General features: G+C 39.4%; 2 protein-coding genes across 18 annotated transcripts in view; one reads left to right on the forward strand and one right to left on the reverse strand.

Annotated features, from left to right (window-relative positions):
* sorbs2a (sorbin and SH3 domain containing 2a) overlaps window positions 1-11,507 on the reverse strand; it is a 58,464-nt gene extending 46,957 nt beyond the window's left edge. For 7 of the 17 annotated variants that reach the window (XM_058641727.1, XM_058641736.1, XM_058641732.1 and 4 more), the window contains exon 1: window positions 725-1,241. The gene's annotated coding sequence lies outside the window, so the exon portion shown is untranslated. Of the gene's footprint in view, window positions 1-724; window positions 1,245-11,425 lie in introns of those variants that run through there. The other 10 variants (XM_058641734.1, XM_058641733.1, XM_058641731.1 and 7 more) reach the window with 8 other exon arrangements.
* A 2,952-nt stretch (window positions 11,508-14,459) lies between these two features.
* Window positions 14,460-18,679, forward strand: tlr3 (toll-like receptor 3). Its single transcript, XM_058641743.1, has 5 exons — window positions 14,460-14,827; window positions 15,517-15,984; window positions 16,070-16,264; window positions 16,382-18,237; window positions 18,379-18,679. Exons 1-5 carry the CDS (start codon window positions 14,810-14,812, stop codon window positions 18,608-18,610), a joined length of 2,769 nt encoding a protein of 922 aa, XP_058497726.1. The 5' UTR covers window positions 14,460-14,809; the 3' UTR covers window positions 18,611-18,679.
* The last annotated feature ends 2,443 nt before the right edge of the window (window positions 18,680-21,122 follow it).

Here is a 21,122-nt window from a genome sequence, read left to right on the forward strand (position 1 = left end):
CAGGACTAAGGAAAAACTGTGTCTCAGTAATGATTTTACAGTTCCCCTGTTGTTAAATGGCCTTCGAATACACAGTACAGACGTATTGTGAGGTTATGAGTGTTGGTATCATAAAATGAAGCAGCCCCAAAAGGACAATAACCACAACTCCAGAAGCTCAATAGCCTGTGGTAATACTCACCAAACGAAACAGCTGTATATGTTTTTTTTTTTTTTTGCAGTACTGTACTGTGCAATACTGTGCAACTGAGCGTTAACATAAGATTATCCCAAGCAATGTAGATTAAACGTATCACTCTCGTGCAGGCTGTTTGTTAATGGACACACTTCTCCACAGCTCACAGTCTCTTATCTTAGGCAACAACTCTTCTATTGTTTCCCACCACGGCTCAAAAGCGTGTGGTTAAGCATTTAACATCCTCCCAGCTCTGACTGCATCTTCCTCAAACAGCAGTTAACCCGCTGGAGTGCACTTCACAGCAGACAGAAGAACCGCATCCCGGATGAGCTGATTTGGGTCTCCGAGACTCCAACTACAGGGTGGTTGCTGCTTGGAACGCACTTTTTAAAAAAAGCACTCATTCGTAGAAAATAAGCTGTTTTTAGCTGTTCAACTACACAAAAGTAAGCCGCGGGTCAGTGTCACAGACAGTGCGGGGCGGAGGGAGATATAGAGCCGTTTTAGCCCTTTAACAACAACACAGCTAACACCGTGTTTACTCACCTTATAACGGCTTCGCCCGAACCATTCTGCCACATTCCGCCAGGTAACGAGCCTCTTCCATGTGAAAGGACTCCAGAAAGTCACTCGAACAAAAGTACACACACAAACGCACGAGCCGCAGCAGCAGCAGCAGCAGCTCGGAAGCTAGCGCGGTGTCCGTGTGATGATGAAACCGTACACCTGTTTCCCAGCGCGCATGGATGTTGCCCAGCGCTTCCTCTCACGGGGGTCACCGCCGGGGCTCGGGTAGAAATGTTGTCCTGTCCTGTCCTGTCCTGTCCCTCTGTCCTCCTCACTACCACCACAAACCCACCCAAGGGATATAGAAGCGGCGGCGCGCGGCGGCACAATTAAAGCTATCGCTACTTGACAGTCGCAGCGCGGACAAACACTCGCGTCTTTCCAGAAAAGGACAGCACCTGCCCCTCGTTTCCGTTTTTATTATTACTGAATGATACCGTGGCTTCGAGCGCAAAATGGCCTCTGTTAATTTTCATTCAGCAGCAGTCGACCGCGGGCTTCTCATTGGGTCCTCGTGTAGCCATGGCAACGCCCGCCGTTCAATCATTGCCCGCAGAGGACACCCAGCTACTGTGGTGTAAGTCCTACAGCAGCAGCTCACTGCTAACAGTCAAGCACAACTCATATACAGTACTATATACGTATACATATATATATATATATGTATGTGTGTGTGTATATGTATATATATATATACATATATACACATATATGTATACATACATACATATATATACATATATACATTTACTGTGTATATGTATATATATATATATATATATATATATATATATATATATATATATATACATATATATATATATATATATATATATATATATGTATGTACAGCCCCTACCATATAAGGCCAACCTATTCAAATGGTGGCCCGTGGGCCACATGCGGACCAAAACCAAACTCTTCCAGTAGTAGACCATAAAGACAAACACTTTTCACTGTCCCTCAAATATTCCAACATAAATTCCTACAGTAGAACTGGCAATGACTGCAGCACTCTGTGTAGCCTTGATAGCATTGATATTCCTTTCATATTCTGTTAAATGCACATTGAGAAGTTTGAGGATCATATGTGACAAATATTTATCTTATTTCTAAGAGAAACAAATGCTGCTCATGCATTTTGAGTTACACTGGGGACTAATTTATTTTAAATGTTAAAGACAAATATTTGTGACAGCTAATAATGTATTTTGTTTTTATGCATTCTGAAGTGTGTGAAGGACAGGTTTGAACAGGTTTTTTTTATTTCAAATTGGAAAAAGTTATTGCTAGTACTTCAGATTCTGTTCTTTCTTTTATTTTTTTTCTGCACTTTTCACTGTGCCCTACATCCATTTGTACTGGTTTTAAATTTGTCATCACCATGTCTGTCCCAGCTTAATTTCTCAGTTTGTGGCCCAATTGAGTTTGTAATTGAATAGCTCTGGTATAAGGCTTAAGCTCTTGACACATGTAAAGCAAATGTGGAGGGTCTGAAACCTGTATTCTCTTAAATGGCCAACAGGTAGTTCCAGTTCTTGCCAGTTTAGTTTAGGGGCCACATACAGCACAATCTAATCTCAAGCGGTTTGATCTCAAATAATAGCATTATAACCTATAAGCAACAAGAAGTAATGTGTTTTTACAAAACATATTATGATGACCACCTGAAACAAGTGCAATTTCAACAGCATTATGCCGAAGTTTACCATTTACACATGTGCATTGCAATTTACTTGACCATAATTGACTTATGGGACCATAGGAGGAAACCGGAGAGCCCGGAGAAAACCCAAGCAGAAAGGCCATTATTACGACGAGCGCTAAGCACTAAACTCTGCTCGGCTGTGATGCATTCACTGATGCTTGTAAAAAACTCTGCTCGCTCACTCTCGCTCTTATCTCCTCTCACAGCGTTGCACACACATATTTGTCCTGTCTCTAATATTGGTAGGGACAATCTGGCTTTCTCAAATTATTGGTGGGGACATGTCCCAACCTCCATATGCAAACCTACGCCCTTGGTTATAACGGCCCGCTTATTAAAGAAACGTTGGGTTTGAATCAGGCTCAGGCTTATAATTACAGATTGTGCATGTGCTAGGGTCAGGTTGGGCTGGTTTTGTGGGCCTAATGCCAATACATTAAAACAGAAAAAAAAAAATATTTTGAAAAATCATTTGCATTTATTTTACCGTGAACAATATACATATTAAAAGAGAGAGTCCAATTCACTGCTGTATTTGTTGCACACTTAAAACATTTGGGTTTTACATGAATATAAGTCAAGAGATCAGTATTTCAACTTTTATTTCCAACACATTGAGATATGTTCAACAACTTAGAAGATTAGTCTCGTTTGTAATGGAATACCACTTTTTTAGGTGAGCAAAAGTACATGAACAGTTAGACCTGAATCAGATGTAAATTAAACATATTATGCTTTTTTCAGTATTTTCCTCTCATCTACTGTAATATATAGGCTGTTTATACATGTGCCAGGTCTGCCATGTCAAACAAAATCATGTTTTATCAAATGACTTGTGTTGAATGAGCACATTTTGGCTCCTCCTCCTCATGGCAGTCTAGCAGAGCACAGGTTGCAGTCTGCTCTACTTTTGTCATCATTGCTTATCTTAAAAATATTTCCAAACTGCTGACTTCTCCAATTCATCCGCATACTGCCGCACACCTGCTAAGCTCACTTGAAGATACGTAAAGTGGTATGAGGTGCAGCAGTATCGGAGTAGTTTTACGAAATATAAATACGAGTACATGCATCAGAATTGATACGATAATAGTATTGGTGAATCCCTAATATATATATATATATGTGTATATATATATATATATATACATATACAGTATATATATTATATTATATTATATTATATTTTCTGTAGCTAGTTTATGCCAGTCTTTAATCATTAGAGCTGCAGCAAATGCTCAGTGTAGACTTTGGCATGTGTGTGTGTGTTTGTGTGTGCGTGTGTGTGTGTGACATGAATCCCGTAATGAGAATTGTTGATTTTTATCAGCTCTGACTTGTTGTTGCAGTTAACGCACGAGAATTTTAATTAAAACCGACAGTTTTGCTGTAGGGTCTGCTTTGCTAAAATGAAGTGGTGTTACCATGAAAAAAACAGAAAACGTCAGTGATTATTAAGTAAAGCAAATGAACAGTGTGTTGGATTTTGTTTGATGGCTTTACTGAGGAGTTCTCTTTGTCTGTCTCCCTCACCCACACCAAACTGTTAAATTATTCAGGCTGGATGGTCCGTTATAGTCAACCCTTGACATTTAGTGACATGACAGAAAACATTTAGCACATTTCTCTTGCTTTTGTTCAAACAGAAGGGGCATTTTGTGTCTATTTGAAGCTAAACCAACACGCTCAGACCGCGTTCATTTCACATGAGGAAGAATCAGAGCAGCAGCCGAAAAATAGATCTGCAGACGTGGAGTGGAAAAGTGAGAGCAGGTGCAATGCTACTCATGAATACTTAAAATCTTTAGAGGGCTGTTAGAGTTGATCTAGAGACTTAATATGGAAACAGAAACAAAGCCAAAAAGAATCCTTTGTGTGGTGAAAATTACACCTTTGCATCAGTTTGCAAATATTTAATAAATACAAAATGCCGTGCTTTATATAAACATACAGAAATCCTGGAATTCCATTTGCAGTAGCCTTTCCTACCATGTATATATATATGTATACAAGGCAACACCTCACTATAAAAATGTTTGATATATTACCTGTTATTACCAATTAATACAAATATCTAGGTGTAGTTGTATGGCCACTGTCTGAATTTGTTGCAAACCTGCCCACAAACAACACTCTCCTCTGTAATAAAAGGGAAACAGATTTAGACCGTTATTGATAGCTGACCTTTGTGAGGTGTTAACAAGACTACATCTGCGAGTGTGCGTTGACTATTTATGTGTATGTGCTTTTGGAAGTGTGTACTTGCGTGCGTGCATGTGTTTGGTCTTTTATCTCCACCTCTTGTGCGCACTGTGGGCCGCCCTTATTGAATCTTACTTGTTGTCAAGTAGGTGTCTTTTAATAGCTGGTATGCTATCCACTGACATGCTGTTAGCAATCCATTCTGGTGGGGCCGGGGAAGATGATGACGATTCGTTATGTCTGGTATGCAGTGGTCCACTGGGTACAGACCAAGTGACAGCCCACCGTGTGTCACCCACAGGTTTGTGAACTGCTGTTTTGAACCCTGGAGTTATGCAGTTTGGACAGTGCCATCTTAATCTTTTGAAACCAGGGGAGACCAAATTTGGATGAGAGGGTGGGGCTGGGGAAGAAATGAGGGACTCGGATTGCGAGTGTCAACATTATTTTACTCTACATGTGACTATAATTTACAAAATGGACACCTGTAACTGTCACCCTCTGTTAAAAGAGTGCAGTTTTTAGGCACTTCAACATTGGCTTCACTTTCCAACACTTTCCTTTCACACCTATCGCAGACGACACGTTCACACAAGTGTACTTTGCATTGCCGTAATTATGCGACGGTTTCTGAAAGCTGAGAAGTTGCACATCAAAGCCAACCTGTGGTTATTATGGTAAATTCACTCACGCTGTTGCAGGAAGCCAGCAAAGCAAATGTTGAAACTCAAACAAATGTTATTTTAAATGTTTTTGACAAATTTCAAATTTTCACATTTTCAAATTTAGCACGCACAATTACAATTACAGTGTTTTTTTATTTAAAATAAAAAGATAATGCCAGATATTGAAAGTTATTCTGGAAAAATTGTCCAATTATAGTTAAAATAAGCAAAAAAAAAGTCCAAACGCACATTTTGAGACTTAGGTGTTAAAGGGTTTAAGCCAGGCTAGCAATGTCTCCTTGATTGAGCAACTCTCAGTAATATTAACCTGCACGGCCATGAATGGATTTTGATGTGAGAGTTGTATTAAAGTTGGCCCTCAGATATAAGATAAAACAATATAAACTGGTCATTAGTGATATGCAAATTCCCACATCACATGATTTCCTATTCAGGATGGCAATGTGATCCTACAGTGCATAATATCGTCATAATATCTGTAAATGTCCACTGTCTAAGCCCGAACACATACTCACAACCTGGCTTAGTAAAGACCTCAATAAAGAGGAGCGGGCTGGCACATGGATGCTGTGAGAAAATAACTCCTTTATCTGAGGGGTGGCACTGTCTCACATCTTTCCACTGCTGCTTTCCAAAGAGATCCACATTTGGAACAGCTGATACCAAGGTTCACTCATCTGGCTAATGTTAAAGTAATACGTTGGTGCTGAATGAGAGGACGGCATATACTAAGTGCACAAGGACATTGTCCGGGCAATGACATCATGACACTTCTACTTCTATTCCAGACTTGCTTTGATGTCTAAGAGCTGACCAGGTGAAATGCCTCAGCAAATCTGTGAGAGGACAACGCTGCCGAGTCCCGAATCATCTCTCCATTTAGAGGAGTGACACACAGAAAAGTGCACGTTGATGTTTTTCCACCTTCTGTTTTATTGCTGTATTGTATTGTATTGTATTAAACTTTAACTGATAGAGTGGGGAAGAAGCAGCCAACCGACAAAACACAAATCACACTCCAACTGACGCGAGGTGAGCATTGACAAGGGAACATATACCTATGTCACTGCTGGCACTGGAACAGGATGTCACAACACGACAGGAATAATTGGGTGGTGAGAGGAAGTGAAGAATAACACAATTGCACAGTGAGGGAGACGTGTACATACAGTGCATGCATATATATATACAGTATAAACACATTAATGCGGAACTATGCGGTATTTTTACCCTAATTTAACAGCGATGGAGCCAATTAACCATCACAATGGTTGTTGTAGGGAGATTGGGGGCTGTCTCCACTCCACTAACATCTGTTAGTGGAAAACCAGCATTGCAAGATCAGGGTCCTCAGGATCAGGAGGTCTCGCAAAATCTCGTATCGCTTTACGGAACCTACACACACCCGAGCCAGGTACCAGCAGCAATAGCATTATTTTAGACGTTCATCATGACAGAGCTGACCAAGCGAAAGGGCCACACACGAGTGATATATACCTGAAATATACCTTTAAAGGTATAGTTTTCATAAAATTTTGACCCACTATCACAACTGACATGGGGTGAAAGGCTGGGTCCACCCTGAAGAGGTCACCCGCCCATCGCAGGGCCAACACAAAGAGACCAACAACCATTCACTCACACACATTTACAGTGTCAAATTAACCTTTGCTTTTTTTGGATTGTGGGAGGAAACTGGAGAACCCGGAGAGAACCCACACTCACATGGGGAGAACATGCAATCTCCACACAGAACTGGGATGTGAGCCTGCAACCTTCTTGCTGCAAGTGGCAGCAGGGGATTAGATGCTAGATTTATTGACTGAGCATTTATAACCATTAAATGAATGTTAGTGTGATAGCGTTACCCCGCCCTGATAGCGGAACTCCTGATCTCGAAACCTTTTCCTTATCAGACCATGACGGAAATATTATCTTAGGACTGTTAGGCAACACACCTCTTCATGTGTCCCATGTGAGTCTTTCAAACACAATTACTGATAGGCAGACCCTCTGGAACACATCTCTAATACTACTCCCCACTTCATCCACCTCAGTACGCTTTACTGTGGGTAAGCAGAGCCCCTCCTGTGTGGCAGCTAAGTGGATTGATAAATGGTGTTGTGGCTGGTGAAATGTTGCATAGCTGCATGCCGATGCTGATGCAACGTCTGCCAGACATGCTGCTATCAACTAATGAACCTGAATTTATGAGCAGGCCGAGCAGAGTGTTGCGAGGCATCATCAAGCACCAGCTGTGTATAAAATTCAATTCAGCTATCTAAAATGCCTAAAACACTTTGGTCTTTGCTTTAGCATCCAGTTTGGATTTTAACCCAGCAAATAGGATCAGTCACTCTCACTTTACTTACACACACAGTGTTGACTGTATTTGGGAAACACAAACAGTACACAGGGTCCTGACTGGTCTTGTCCTACTCTCCTTAATACTGCACTTGACATGCTCAGGTTTAAGCAACTTTAGCGCAGTTTTAGTTACGCTTGTAAAGCAAATCTTTCCTTAATTCCCCTCCAATACAATATGTTTACATACAATACATTTCTTTGAGACAGTAATGTCACCAGGCAACACCAAGATGTAAACTCTGCTGTACTATACTGAGAAATACAGAGAGAGTCGTGCAGAGCGGACAGTCTTTGGACTGTTGGAAGGAGGAGGAGGGCCCTGAGATTCGACCTCCAGTCCACCCCATATCTGTCAAATAAGATGCCAATAATTGAAAAATAACCCTACATTTTACAACCGTTCATATTTCTGCAGAAAAAAACATGACAAAACACAGAATCAGCAGCATTTGTACCAGCTCTGCCCATCATCTACATGCTGATGAGTTAGAAGGTGTATATATATATATATATATATATATATATATATATATATATAAATATATATATACAGTATATATATATATATATAAATATATATATGAATCAGCCTCTACATTATGTCCTTGATTTATTGGTAATGCTGCAAATCCTCTTCAAATTGGGGCTGTAATTAAGTAATGGCTCAATTAATCCGATCAGAAGCGACAGCACGTCCATTCCCAACAGGAGGAGATTAATACGAACCAAACACAAAGTAGTGCTGGTACACAATTTTAGAGGCAACAATGTCCAATGTTCTGATGAGAGATGGTGTAAAAATGAAAGACTTTTCATTTGCTTCCTCCGGTGGCTGTCTAAGTCATCATGCTATCAAAATACTTTCCGTTCTAACCTTTAGTATCCTGTCATGTTTGAGAACATTTTTAGCACAAACACATGGAACAACACAGGAAACTGTAATAACATTATGGACAGCACTAAATTGTTCTGCTCCCTTTGGGGCAAAGTGATCAGCCGCAGCTCAGGGGTTTCTGGGATGAGGAATGTGACCCTTGAATTTCTTCCTTCTTTGGTAACAAACAGCACTGCGCCATCAAGAGAGACCTAAATCGCTAAATCGGTGTTGACCACATGACCCAGAGAAATATTTGTGCATTCAGCTGTGGTGGATGAACTTGACTAAACTCTGTTAAACACTGATATCCTTATTTGTATACAAAAAAAAAATCACCTCCAACACTTACTGGACCTGCATCGCTATTAAAATGAAGAAGACATTAAGTCCCATCTGTTAACTATCACTGATAAGCTGGATTCACTGCCAGACTCTTGCAGCCAAAGCTTAAGGTTCTGGCACAAACAGTAGCTCTGTCTTCCTTCCACACATTCACTGCCTGGTGTTAGAAAGCTGCAGTCTGCCTCTGAAAAGGCCACTTGTCTCACAGCTTTTTTCACGACACAAAAAAAAACAGTGGTCTCAGCTTCTCACAGAAGAGTCGTCGTTGAATGAGACTGAAATTCAGCTTAGTCAAAGTGGTTTCAGGGAGAAAAACACACTCAAATGCTCCCTAACAAACATTTGCAAAGCTGATAATTATTACAGTGACATCTGGTTGTTCTAATTGCTATTTAAATGTTAGAAATCAAGTGTGTATGTAAAACAGGCAACTTCTAATGATGAGCTCACTGAGAATTATCACTTACCCTCAGCGGGCTCTTTTTTTTTGTATTGATCAGATAATTGAGTTTGGCTTTATGTCCCACTGCCTCACTGTTTTGGTTCATGCTCGGTGATCTGAAGAGTCATTTTCAATCTATCTCTTTTAAATACGAAAAAGACGAGCAGCCAAATACCCCCTTTCTAATTAGACATCACAGCAATAATGCAACTATTTACCATGATGAAAATAGAGTTGCAGTCGCAGCTCCCACCCTGCACTGCAGAGAGTTAACAGCACAGTAGTAGATCCATGCTGCTGATTCCAGTCAAGTATTGATGTTGTGTCAGCCCCCCGAGGATCACTTATAGTGAGAAGACACGCAAGTCAGCACTTGGTGAGCACTAGCTGTGATGAGAAGCACATATACTACAGTATACAATCAGCTAATGTTGGAGTAAACATAAATATAACATGGATACAGCAGGCGTAAGTGACTTTAACATTGAATGTATAGAAATGTGCTCTATCACTAGGGTTCAACTGAGCTTACACGGGGATAAAAGCTTCTATGCGGGTGCAACATTGAATTGTGTGTTGTCTCACATGCAGTGTGACACATGGTGGAGTCATCTACGCAGTGGGTGTGTTCAATTCAGTCAGTGAAGGACAAACTCTGGTCGGCATAATACATGCATGCTCTGTCCTGCTCTGTCTGCATGTGATTGAAATCTAAATGTCTATACATCACTTCTGATCGCTTGTCCCTCCCTCCCTGCGAGGTGTAATAACCCTTGTGTCCATGGACGAGCTGTGTGTCAGGGGCTGGGAGTCTGACCTCCAAACATCATTGTTCAGCAAACTGGGGAGGGGGAGATATACTGCAGTGGGTTTTTTTTTCTTCTTCTGCAGAGGACAGAGAGAACATGCTACAACATTACTGCTGCTGCCTGCACCTCTCCTTGTATGTTCATCACCTTCTCTCTCTCTCTCTCCACTGTTATCCTGTGTTTCCTGCTACTTTTTCAGCCTCATGTGGGGATGAAACGGAATTTGCACCTGCTCCTCTTTAAATATCAAAGCAAAATCTAGCTGACAAAGACTTAAGATGACAGTAAGATGACCAAGACTAAATTCCCTTAAAGGTTCTGTTATGTCTGACGTGTATTATAGTAAGATGACCATCAAAGGTTACAGAGATCAATTTACTACTGCGATACTGAACAGTACCAAACCTAAAAAGCCTCAGGACCCCTCTCAAAAACAAGACGACCAGAGGAGAAGAAAAGTGAGTCTCTGCAGTGGATCAGTTAAAATATAGACGACTGAAAATGGAGCGGAACCCGACAGACATGCCGGTGATGACACTTTACTTTACTTGACGTTTAGCAAACATTCTCTCTCTCCCTTCTCTTATATTCATTTTTCACACTGCTGCTCTCGGACAGACACACTTTCATTTTCAATATCCACCTTTTGCTGTCACACGATTAACCAAAGAGGTGAGATGTTTATAGAAGTTGTGTCTTTTGATGTGCAGGTGCATAAACACAGTACACTGTCTGGCATAAGTAGAGTGTTTACCATGGAGTCCAAAGCCTTCAGTCGCTCTTTCCACTTTCAAATCCCCTCTGAAAACACATCTGTTCAAACTATCATCTTCACTTTGATTTGTTTTATCCATCCATCTGTTTCAAACCCCTCAGTATATAATGATTTCAATGTGCTGTTATACTGTTGTATACAAAATCTGCCTGGAAGGTGACTTTGAGTGCTTTAAAATGCTAAAAATGAAATGTATTATTATTATTATTGATAATTATAATAATAAATGCATGAAATCTGGCCCTCTTGAATCATGCAGCGTTTAAATTGAGTGTTGCATTTTAAATAATAAATATATCAACATACTGTACACCACCTTAAAATAATCTTTATAGGGCAAGGTGTCAAGGCTTTCTGGTGTGTGGCTACGCTGATAATCAATTTACACTGGGAGTTAACGTACACGGTTACATAACATGAGCTAATATCAAAGTGTGAGTAGCAGTGAAGAACTGTGTCAGGGCAAACTCACCTTTTTGTTTCAGGGTATTCCAGCACTCCAGCGACTCAGTCTGCAAATGAGACCGAGTAGATTTACCCGAGCCAGTAAGATGAAGTGTGAAGCACACACTCACGCACAAACACACACATTGCCACCGAATGAATCCCCCCCACCCGCCCCCATTATCCCTTTTCCCTGAGTGCAATCACTCCTATGCGTGACATGCACTAGCCAGTGTCAGGCTTAAATCAAACATGTACAGCGATGCAATCCACACAAGAGTAAGAATGCTTCTCTGTCTTCTTAATCCCTCACTCAAGTGACAACAAAGTCGAGTTTCTCTCATTGAAAACCTAATTTCCCCCTGAATCCTGACAGCTTTCATGTCTCTGTTTGCCTCCTTCCCTCTCCCTGGTCCTTTAACAGTGCACCTCACGATCTGAAGTGTTACAGCGCAACAGAAAGGCAACAATTCCCTGCTGCATCATTTGTACTGGTTCTCATTACAGCTCATTCTGCTCCATGTCCATTTTGTTCATTTTACGACTGTGTTTCCTCCTCCTCTGTCTGTCGGAGCCTTATCTGCCCCTTGTTTGACTAACTCAGCCACCACAGTGCAACAGCTCTCTTCACTTTTCACAGGTCTTCAGTGGCCCAGCCATCAGCACAAAGCCCCGTAAGCCTCGGCTTAACACTGAACTAAACCAATCGAATGGCCTGAGGTCTGTCTCAGGATGGACCTGTTTTATTAATCTGATGGACAGATTAAATCGACAACGGAGGGGATGCAGAGATATCTAGATAATACTCCGCGTGTCTCTATAGATATGGAGAAAAAACTTTTTTTTCTGCTTTGTGCACCATTGAATCACCAACAAAGATGCAGCACAGTCGCTCTCAGTCACAGCATAAATCCAGTTACTACAGAGAGAGAAAGAAAATGCTGCGATTAAATGTCACAGACACTCAAGTCTCCTCCTCCTCCATAAAAAAATCCATTAGCGAAAGAAGTGAGCAAGGGAGGGGAACAAAAGCATTGATATGTTAATAAATGTTATAAACACAAAGTGCTGTTGGGAATGTTTTTAACCAAATCAAATGTTGGACAGAGGGTGGTGCTAGATAAAGATAATAAAGAATATTTGACTGAATATGTGACGTTAGAATTATTATCCTTTTATCCTCTGTGGACCAGGAACACAATTTTATACTGATATTTAACCAAGAGTTGGACTATACTGACTGAGTAAAAAGATTTTTCACTAATGCAACGCTAAAATCATCCTGTAGGGTGTATCATACAACCAACCTATTATCACTCTGCAGTTCAAGGGCAAAGACACGATGATATGGTTAAAGGTTTAAAATGACAGAGAATATTTCAATCACCGATAATCTCTGTGGGTGAAGTGTCAATGGGTCATTAAAGCAATTATTTTAAAAGAGGACACACACGTCTGTGCACTTAAAAGATAATGTCGATCCATGAAGATCCTTGTTAATGATAAAAATTACTGCTTTTTTATTGCTGCCAATCTTTCATGCACTAGTTTCGACTCTGCCAGTAATGCACTGTCTTCCACCCTGGAACTGTAATATATATACATACATATATACAGTATGTATATACATATATACAGTGTATATATATATAGTGTATATATATATATATATATATATATATATACGTTTATATATACGTATATATACGTTTTTTTATCCCCAGTTAAAAAAGGCATTTTAGAAAAATATATTTAAATGAATAAATAATTATTAAATAATTGAACTGTATATATATATATATATATATATATACAGTTCAATTATTTACTAATTATTTATTTTATATTTATGTATATATATATGGTGTTTTTTATTTATTTTCTAAAGTGCCTTTTTTAACTGGTGATAAAAAAAGGGCAAACAATCAAAAATAAAGCAATCAATTTAAGTTTTAGAAATGACTCTTTTGCATGGCCCATGACAACACCACCACATGGAGCTGCCACCAAAAGAGTAACATAGAAACAGAATTATATTATATTATATTATATTATATTATATTATGTTATATTATGTTATATTATATTATATTATATTATATTATATTATATTATGTTATATTGCACCTAAAAGAAGACTACTTAGAGTAAAGTGATTACTGCAGACATAGTACTTTACTGCCCTCTAGTGTTTATTTCCAACTAACCCAGATGACTTAAGTTTCATTTGTCTGGAATTGTTAACGAGGACACAAGCAGTTGTTATAATCAAGTTATTTCAAAATATAATTGACACAAAAGGCATTTTTTTTGTTTAATATGCTTTTAAATTATTATTACGTAGTGTAATAAGGTAAACTTATCATTGTGTGAGCTACTTCTGCATCGAGTGACCGCTGCAGAGTCTGTCAGACAGGTGAGTGAGTGAGTGAGTGAATCGCTTTTGCATCTGCTAAGAAAAAGGGCTGAAGCATAAGATCTTGGGCGACTGACTGCTACAATGTGAACACAAACTTGGTTGCTCTATATGTAACTGTCATGCGCGTGTGCACAATACATCCTGTTTGGATTCTATAAAAGAGATTGACTGCAGATGCAGATCCATAACTTGCATACATATGTACACTTTTTATGTGTGTCCCTTTAAATTGTGACTGCTCAGAATATTCCAGGTCATTGTAAAGCAAACCTGGTTTTACCTCCTTTGCAGAATAAGTGACTCATCACAAACAAACAGGTTGAGTCACGAAATCTCTGAAAATCGAATAATGCAGCTTTGACCTTGCACAGTAAACGTCTTGCACGTCTACTCTTAAACTTACACTAATTATTCCACAATTTGAAATCGCATACAATAGGATGTTTAATAGAAAACATTAGAAAAAAAATACTACTTAGTCATGTTCATTTGAACAGATGTGAGAGATTATGCAACAAGCGTTTTGAATTGGTATCCACCTGCGCTTTTATCACATTGATTACGGTAAAGATCTCGCCTGTATCAAATACCTGTACGCCCAGTCTATGACACTGGCACACACACACATCACACGGTTGGCATGACGTGTTACCAAGTCCTCATCGACGTCTGAAGCCATTTTGATATAAAACTGGGAAACACCCAGGCTTTAAGATTGTTTAATAACCTTGAATACGTAGTAATTCCGGTTCCTGGTTTGTGTTTTGTCAGATTTCTGTCTCTTGCACGAGGCGGTTCATATTTTCCATTTGATCTAGAGACACTGATGTGGAAGTGAAAGCAGTCATTTCCTCGTTTCCTGACGTTCTTGTTTTGTTGCTGCAACGCGAGTTTCATGTGCTGCCGAGACTCTTCATACCCCAAAGAGAAGAGGTTGTGATGCTGGAATTAGTTTCTGCTTGAATTCTATCAGGTCTTCAGACAACAGATATTATGCAAAGGCAACATTTGGTAAGCATTCGACAGCAAGTGCATTCAAAATGTTAGTGATAGTGGTTGGGGTATATTAAGTATAGGTAACCATATTATAGAGTAGTATTAATTAATGTTATTATTATTATAAAATGGTTACTATTTAAGCCTATGGAAGACACACACTTCTATAGACTGCTTTTAAAATGATGATAAGTTATTGTTGGATTCTTGAACAGTTATTTTGCATCAACAGTTAATAAAACAGCTTTGTAGTAACTTTTTGCTTTAAGGCTTTAGATTCACTGTCACTACTCTCTTCAACCCTGTGCTCAGCAGTTGCAGGCAGTTTTTTTTTTTTTCAATAAAAAATAAATAATCTGTTGAACTCACTGTGCAGTCAAAAGCATATCAGGACATTAGGCTGCTAAATAATAAGATGTTTGTCTCCAGAGTAAAACTAAGTGGGAAAAAAAGAATGAATATTGGACTGTTATGAATAATCTGCTGCTCTAAGAAGTGTAACTATTTACTAGTGATGTTTAAAAGTGAAACACAGACAACATCTGGGATTAAACGTGTTATTATAGCACATATAGACCCACGGAGGGACACCAAAGTTGTCTGTTATCTGTTTAAACAGCACACATATTAACTTTATAAGATACAACAATGTCTTTGTCGTTGTCTAACAGAGATTTCACTCTTCGATCTTTCTTTTTGTGAAGCTTTTTGAAGGTATGTTTACCCCTCATCCCCGTCTCTCGCCGTGGCTCATCGTCATTTGTTATTGTTTGATGGGACTGCACCATGACGTGGCCTCCCAGAAGAAGATATCGTGCCAGGTGACAGACGGCAGAGCCGACTGCAGCCACCTCAGCCTCAGAACAATCCCACAAAACCTTCCCAGGAACATCACAAGCCTGGATATGTCTCACAACAGACTGGTGGGGCTTCCCCCTGCGTCGCTAAACCCGTACACGGGTCTTCTCCACCTTGACGTCAGCTATAACAGTGTCACCAAGCTAGATGAGCATTTGTGCCACACACTGCCCCTTCTGCAGACACTTAACGTGAGACATAATGAAGTGCATCTGCTGAAGATGGAAGATCTGAATCTCTGCAGCAGTCTGATACAGTTGAATTTGGCGAGTAATAGGCTAAAGATGAAGGGAGAACCCTTCTCTGCTCTAAAGGTAAGGTTTTAAAAACACATTTGTCCATTTGATGCACTTCTTGCACATTACGTTAAAAAACTTTTCTCTTTCATTCACCTTAAAGAACCTGGAGTTCCTCGATGTTTCCACAAACCAGCTGCCATCAGCCAAACTGGGCACTCAGCCTCAGCTACCCAGCCTGGTGAACCTCAGTCTGGCATTCAATGGATTCACCACACTGAGGAAAGACGACTTCTCATTCCTGAACCATTCCCCTTTTCTGCAAACCCTCAATCTCTCGTCCGTGCCACTAAAAACTGTAAGGAACTCATCTGGAAAAAGGAAATGAATTTGTGCTGTTGAAACTAGAACCAGAAGTGGAGTTGTGGCTGCAGTTTCAGTTGTTTGTTTTGTTTCTCTTTTTTGTTCTTTGCAGTTGGAGCCTGGTTGCCTTGAGCCCATTTCAGGCCTGCGCACTTTAATCTTGGATGGGAGCAAAACTGACAGTTTGTTTATTTCCAAACTCTGCTCGGAGCTGGCAGGGACATCCATTGATGTCTTCTCTCTTCGGAGGACGACGCTAGTAACGCTCAAAAACACAACCTTTGCAGGACTGCAGAAAACAAATCTGACCTTTCTGGATTTGTCCCAGAATGGCATGGTTACAATTGAGGATGGCTCATTTCAGTGGCTGTCCAAACTTCAGACTCTAATTTTGGCCGACAACACCATCAAGCACCTTACGAAGTACACATTTCAAGGCCTCCAAAGTCTGAAACAACTCAAAATGACAAAAGCTCTGGTGAAAGGTCATGCCCCCCCGATCATTGATGATTTCACTTTCCAACCGTTAAGCTCCCTAGAGAGTTTAATATTACAGAGAACTGCAGTGAAGGAAATCACAGAGCACACATTTACAGGCCTGACAAGTCTTAAAGAGATCGACATGAGTTGGGCCAGTTACTCATCACTCAGAATCATCACCGACAAGACCTTGGTTTCACTTGCGGGATCTCCTCTCAGAATGTTGAATCTGACTGGAACAGCTATAGCAAAGATTAATCCTGGAAGCTTCTCATTTTTCAAAAACCTCACCATTCTTCTTCTAGATTTTAATTTCATACAGCAAACGCTCTCTGGAAAAGAGTTTGAAGGCCTAAATCAGGTCCAAGAGATTCACATGACCTACAACCACTGGAAAGTCAGACTGTGCTCCACTTCATTTGTTAATGTGCCCAATCTTAGAGTCCTGACTTTGGGGAAAAGTCTTAATAACACAGCTGTGAACGTGGACGTGGATCCCTCACCATTCAAGCCCTTGTCCCACCTCACATTTTTGGATCTTAGTAACAACAATATCGCTAATATCAGAGAGAGCATGTTGGATGGACTTGTGAACCTGAAGGTGCTGAAGCTCCAACACAATAACTTGGCTCGCCTGTGGAAGAGTGCCAACCCAGGCGGGCCAGTGATGTTTCTCAAAGGGGCACAGAACTTGATGACCTTACAGATGGACAGTAATGGGCTGGATGAAATCCCAGAGGGGGCTTTGAGGGGTTTGATTAACCTCAGTGAACTAAGCCTCTCAAATAATCTCTTAAACAACCTGAAGGACTCCATTTTTGAGGATCTGATATCATTGCGGGTGTTACGTCTACAAAAGAACCTGATTACAGCTGTGAAGCCTGAAGTGTTCAAAACTCCAATGAGCAACCTCAGCATACTTGTCATGGACAAAAACCCCTTTGACTGCACATGTGAGAGCATCCTGTGGTTTGTGACATGGCTGAATAGCACAAACAGGACATTTGTGCCTGATCTCACGGACCAGTATATGTGCAACACTCCACTTGCTTACTATAATCATTCAATCACGATGTTTGACACACTGTCTTGCAAAGATATGACCCCATTTCAGACTCTTTACATATTGAGCAGCACAGCTGTCATGGTGTTGATGGCAACAGCGTTTCTGGTGCGATTCCAGGGCTGGAGAATTCAGTTTTATTGGAACATACTGGTCAGCCGCACGTTGGGATTTAGTGATGCCAATGCTGAAGAGAGCAGGGAGTTTGAGTTCGATGCCTACATCATACACACAGAGGAAGACAAGCGCTGGGTGGACAGGATGATAGTTCCCTTAGAGAATGAAAATTGCAGCTTTTACTTGGAGAATCGAGATGCCATCCCTGGAATGCCACAGCTGAATTCCATCGTGGAAAATATTAGAAGGTCCAGGAAAATCGTGTTTGTCATCTCTGAAAGTCTTCTCAATGATCCCTGGTGTCAAAGGTAAATCAAACACACGTTACATTTAATATATTATCTCAATTTGTAATGTGTTTTCTGTACTTATACTCCATTTATGCCGTACCTATGATGTTGAGTGGGCTTTTAAATATGTCTCAATGCTCCTTTTCCCCCCTCATCCAGATTTACAGCCCACCATGCACTCCACCAGGTCATTGAAGCCAGCAGGGACTCTGTGGTCCTGGTCTTTCTGCAGGATGTGCACGACTACAAGTTATCTCGCTCACTCTTTATCCGCAGAGGCATGTTGCGCTCGTGTTGTATCCTGGAGTGGCATTGCCATAAGGAGAGGATAGCCGCCTTTCACCAGAGGCTCCTCATAGCACTAGGCATGACTAATCGATTAAGGGAGTGATTGTTTTTCAATGGTAATAATGAAAATTTATTATTAATAATAATAATAATAATAATAATAATAATAATAATAATAATAACAATAATAATAATAATAATAATAATAATAATTAATTAATAATAAAGTTTGTCTTATTACCATTGGTATTATATAGCCTTTGTACATACTATTACTCTCTATACCACCGTGTGCCTTTTCAAACAAAACAGTCACAGTAAATATTGTGTCAGGCTGACATCTAGTGGTTGTAGTGAGAAACTACAAATGTTTTTGTACCACATACAGGATGCTTAATACTTTGAACTGCTACGAAACTTCAGTGTATGGCTATATAAAATATACATTATAAAGTAGAATGTCATCACAATTCAATTAGTATCTTTATTTGACCAAGTTTTACAAAAGCAAAGTGTGTGAATTGAAGCCACATCAAAAAGTGTGGGTTTTTTTTTACGTTTAAAGCCATTTCGTTTTCAGTAACATATCCTAGTTGTGATATTTTTTGGGGAATTGTGAGGAATTTGTCTTATAATATATGAGGTTTAAGTTTTACTTGAAAGTGTTGCTTAGAGATTAAAGCTAGATGTATTGTCATTTTGTAAAATTGTGATTTATGATGTACACAATGGTGCTTGTATGTATTTTCAAACAAAGGTATTGTACAGTATAATATTTTAGAAATATCTGTGTCATTCCAGAAAAAGGAACAAAAGCCACTTAAACCTCATATCTTTGGGGATTTTTTTTTTATTTTAGAAATATCACACAATGGCAATTTACATGTTCTTTTGTTTGTTTGGTTTTTTTAAATAAAAAATGAGAAGACATGAATTAAATCACTATTTTGTTACAGTAATTATATTTTTTGTTTTGGTACATTTTACATTTACACATGTTAACATTTTGATTGTTTACAAATCATTTTGGTAGATTAGATTATCTCTCTCTGTCTCTCAGTAAATAAATAACTTCAATAAATATATGACCCGACCACAGCCTTATATGGACTATGTCCCTGATGTTTGTTTGTTTCAATGTAAAGTACAGATATTTATACTTAAAGTAATGACGTATTTGTACTTTGTTACATTAAAACACTGTGAGGGAGCAAATTATCTTATTGGGAATTAATCTGCCTGTACTGGTCTAAAACATTCTATTATGTTGTCTAAATTGGAAAAGTGCAATAAATGGCCATAAATGTAGTATTTGAGTTTATCTGAGTCAGTAAACTCAGTAAATGAATACCTTTAATAAATATGTCCCAGGCGCCTTACATGAACTATGTCCCAGATGTATGTTTGTACATTTTCCAGCAGCATAAATGATGCCCATGTCCTTTGTCCTAAATATCCCATAACACGCAGTGATAAGAATAAAAGTGGCTCTAATCAAAAAACATATTTGGTGCCAAGATAACTCGACTATTCATTGATGAATGAGGTTGGACGTGAGACGAATGAAAAACAAAAATGAAGAAAAAACAGCAAGTTGGATAAAGGGCTTGGAGGTCTGCCAACTACAGTATCACATGGTAAATAATTAACATTTCAGTCGCCATACGTTCCATACTAGTTGCTTTTCCATGTTTATCTAGCCCCGAATGTGTCTCTAACACAATGTAATCATTCCAGTCGAAAACTAGGGTTCTCAAACTGTGGTACGTGCACTACAAGTGGTACACAAGGGTCCTCTGGTGGTACTTCGAGGGAAATCAGAAATACTGCTCTGCTGTGTATACCAGGGTATGTGAAGGAATTTTGACCAGTGTGTGTAGAAAATGAAACTAATGACAATAAATTAAATAACAATAATTAGTGTCACCATATCTCTCGCTCAATCTTAATCTAATTTCACAATACCAGTGTCTGAATGTGAGGAAGAAGGCGATGATGAGAGCGCAGTCTTGTATAAAGGTGTACTAAGGGATACTTGAGTAAAAGTACCAGAAAATGACTTTGGTAGAAGCTGAAGTCACTTTTTTCATAATATTAGTAAAGTAAAAAGTAAAAATCTTAAAGCATATGGCATTTACTGTACTTAAGTATGAACATATTAAATAGATATAAAATGTGACTCTAGCCTTTTCCTATTTTATTACACCCTGTGTTGCATCTCTTTTCTTCTATTTAGTAGTAACGCGTAACAAAGAGAGTTAGGGGAAATGTAGTGTAAGTACACACTTTATTTAGGCAATGTAGTGGAGTAAAAGTTGCTAGAAATATAAATAACAAAGTAAAGTACAGATACGTGAATTGTGTACTTAAGTACAGTTACATTACCACAATGTGAGAGAGCACATTATCTTATTGGGAATAAATCTGCCTCCACTGGTCTAAAACATTCTGTTATGTTTGTCTAAATTGGAACAGAGCAATAAATGGCCATAAATATGATATGTTCAAGTGAATGTGGAGCAGAGGGTAAATGAGGATGAGGAGGAGGAGGAGGAGCAGCAGCAGCAGCAGGCTGGACATACGTCACACCTGCTGTTATATATGCTGAAGGGAAA

Source organism: Solea solea, chromosome 10 (genome assembly GCF_958295425.1).
Source record: "Solea solea chromosome 10, fSolSol10.1, whole genome shotgun sequence".
In the NCBI taxonomy this organism is placed as follows: Eukaryota; Metazoa; Chordata; class Actinopteri; order Pleuronectiformes; family Soleidae; genus Solea; species Solea solea.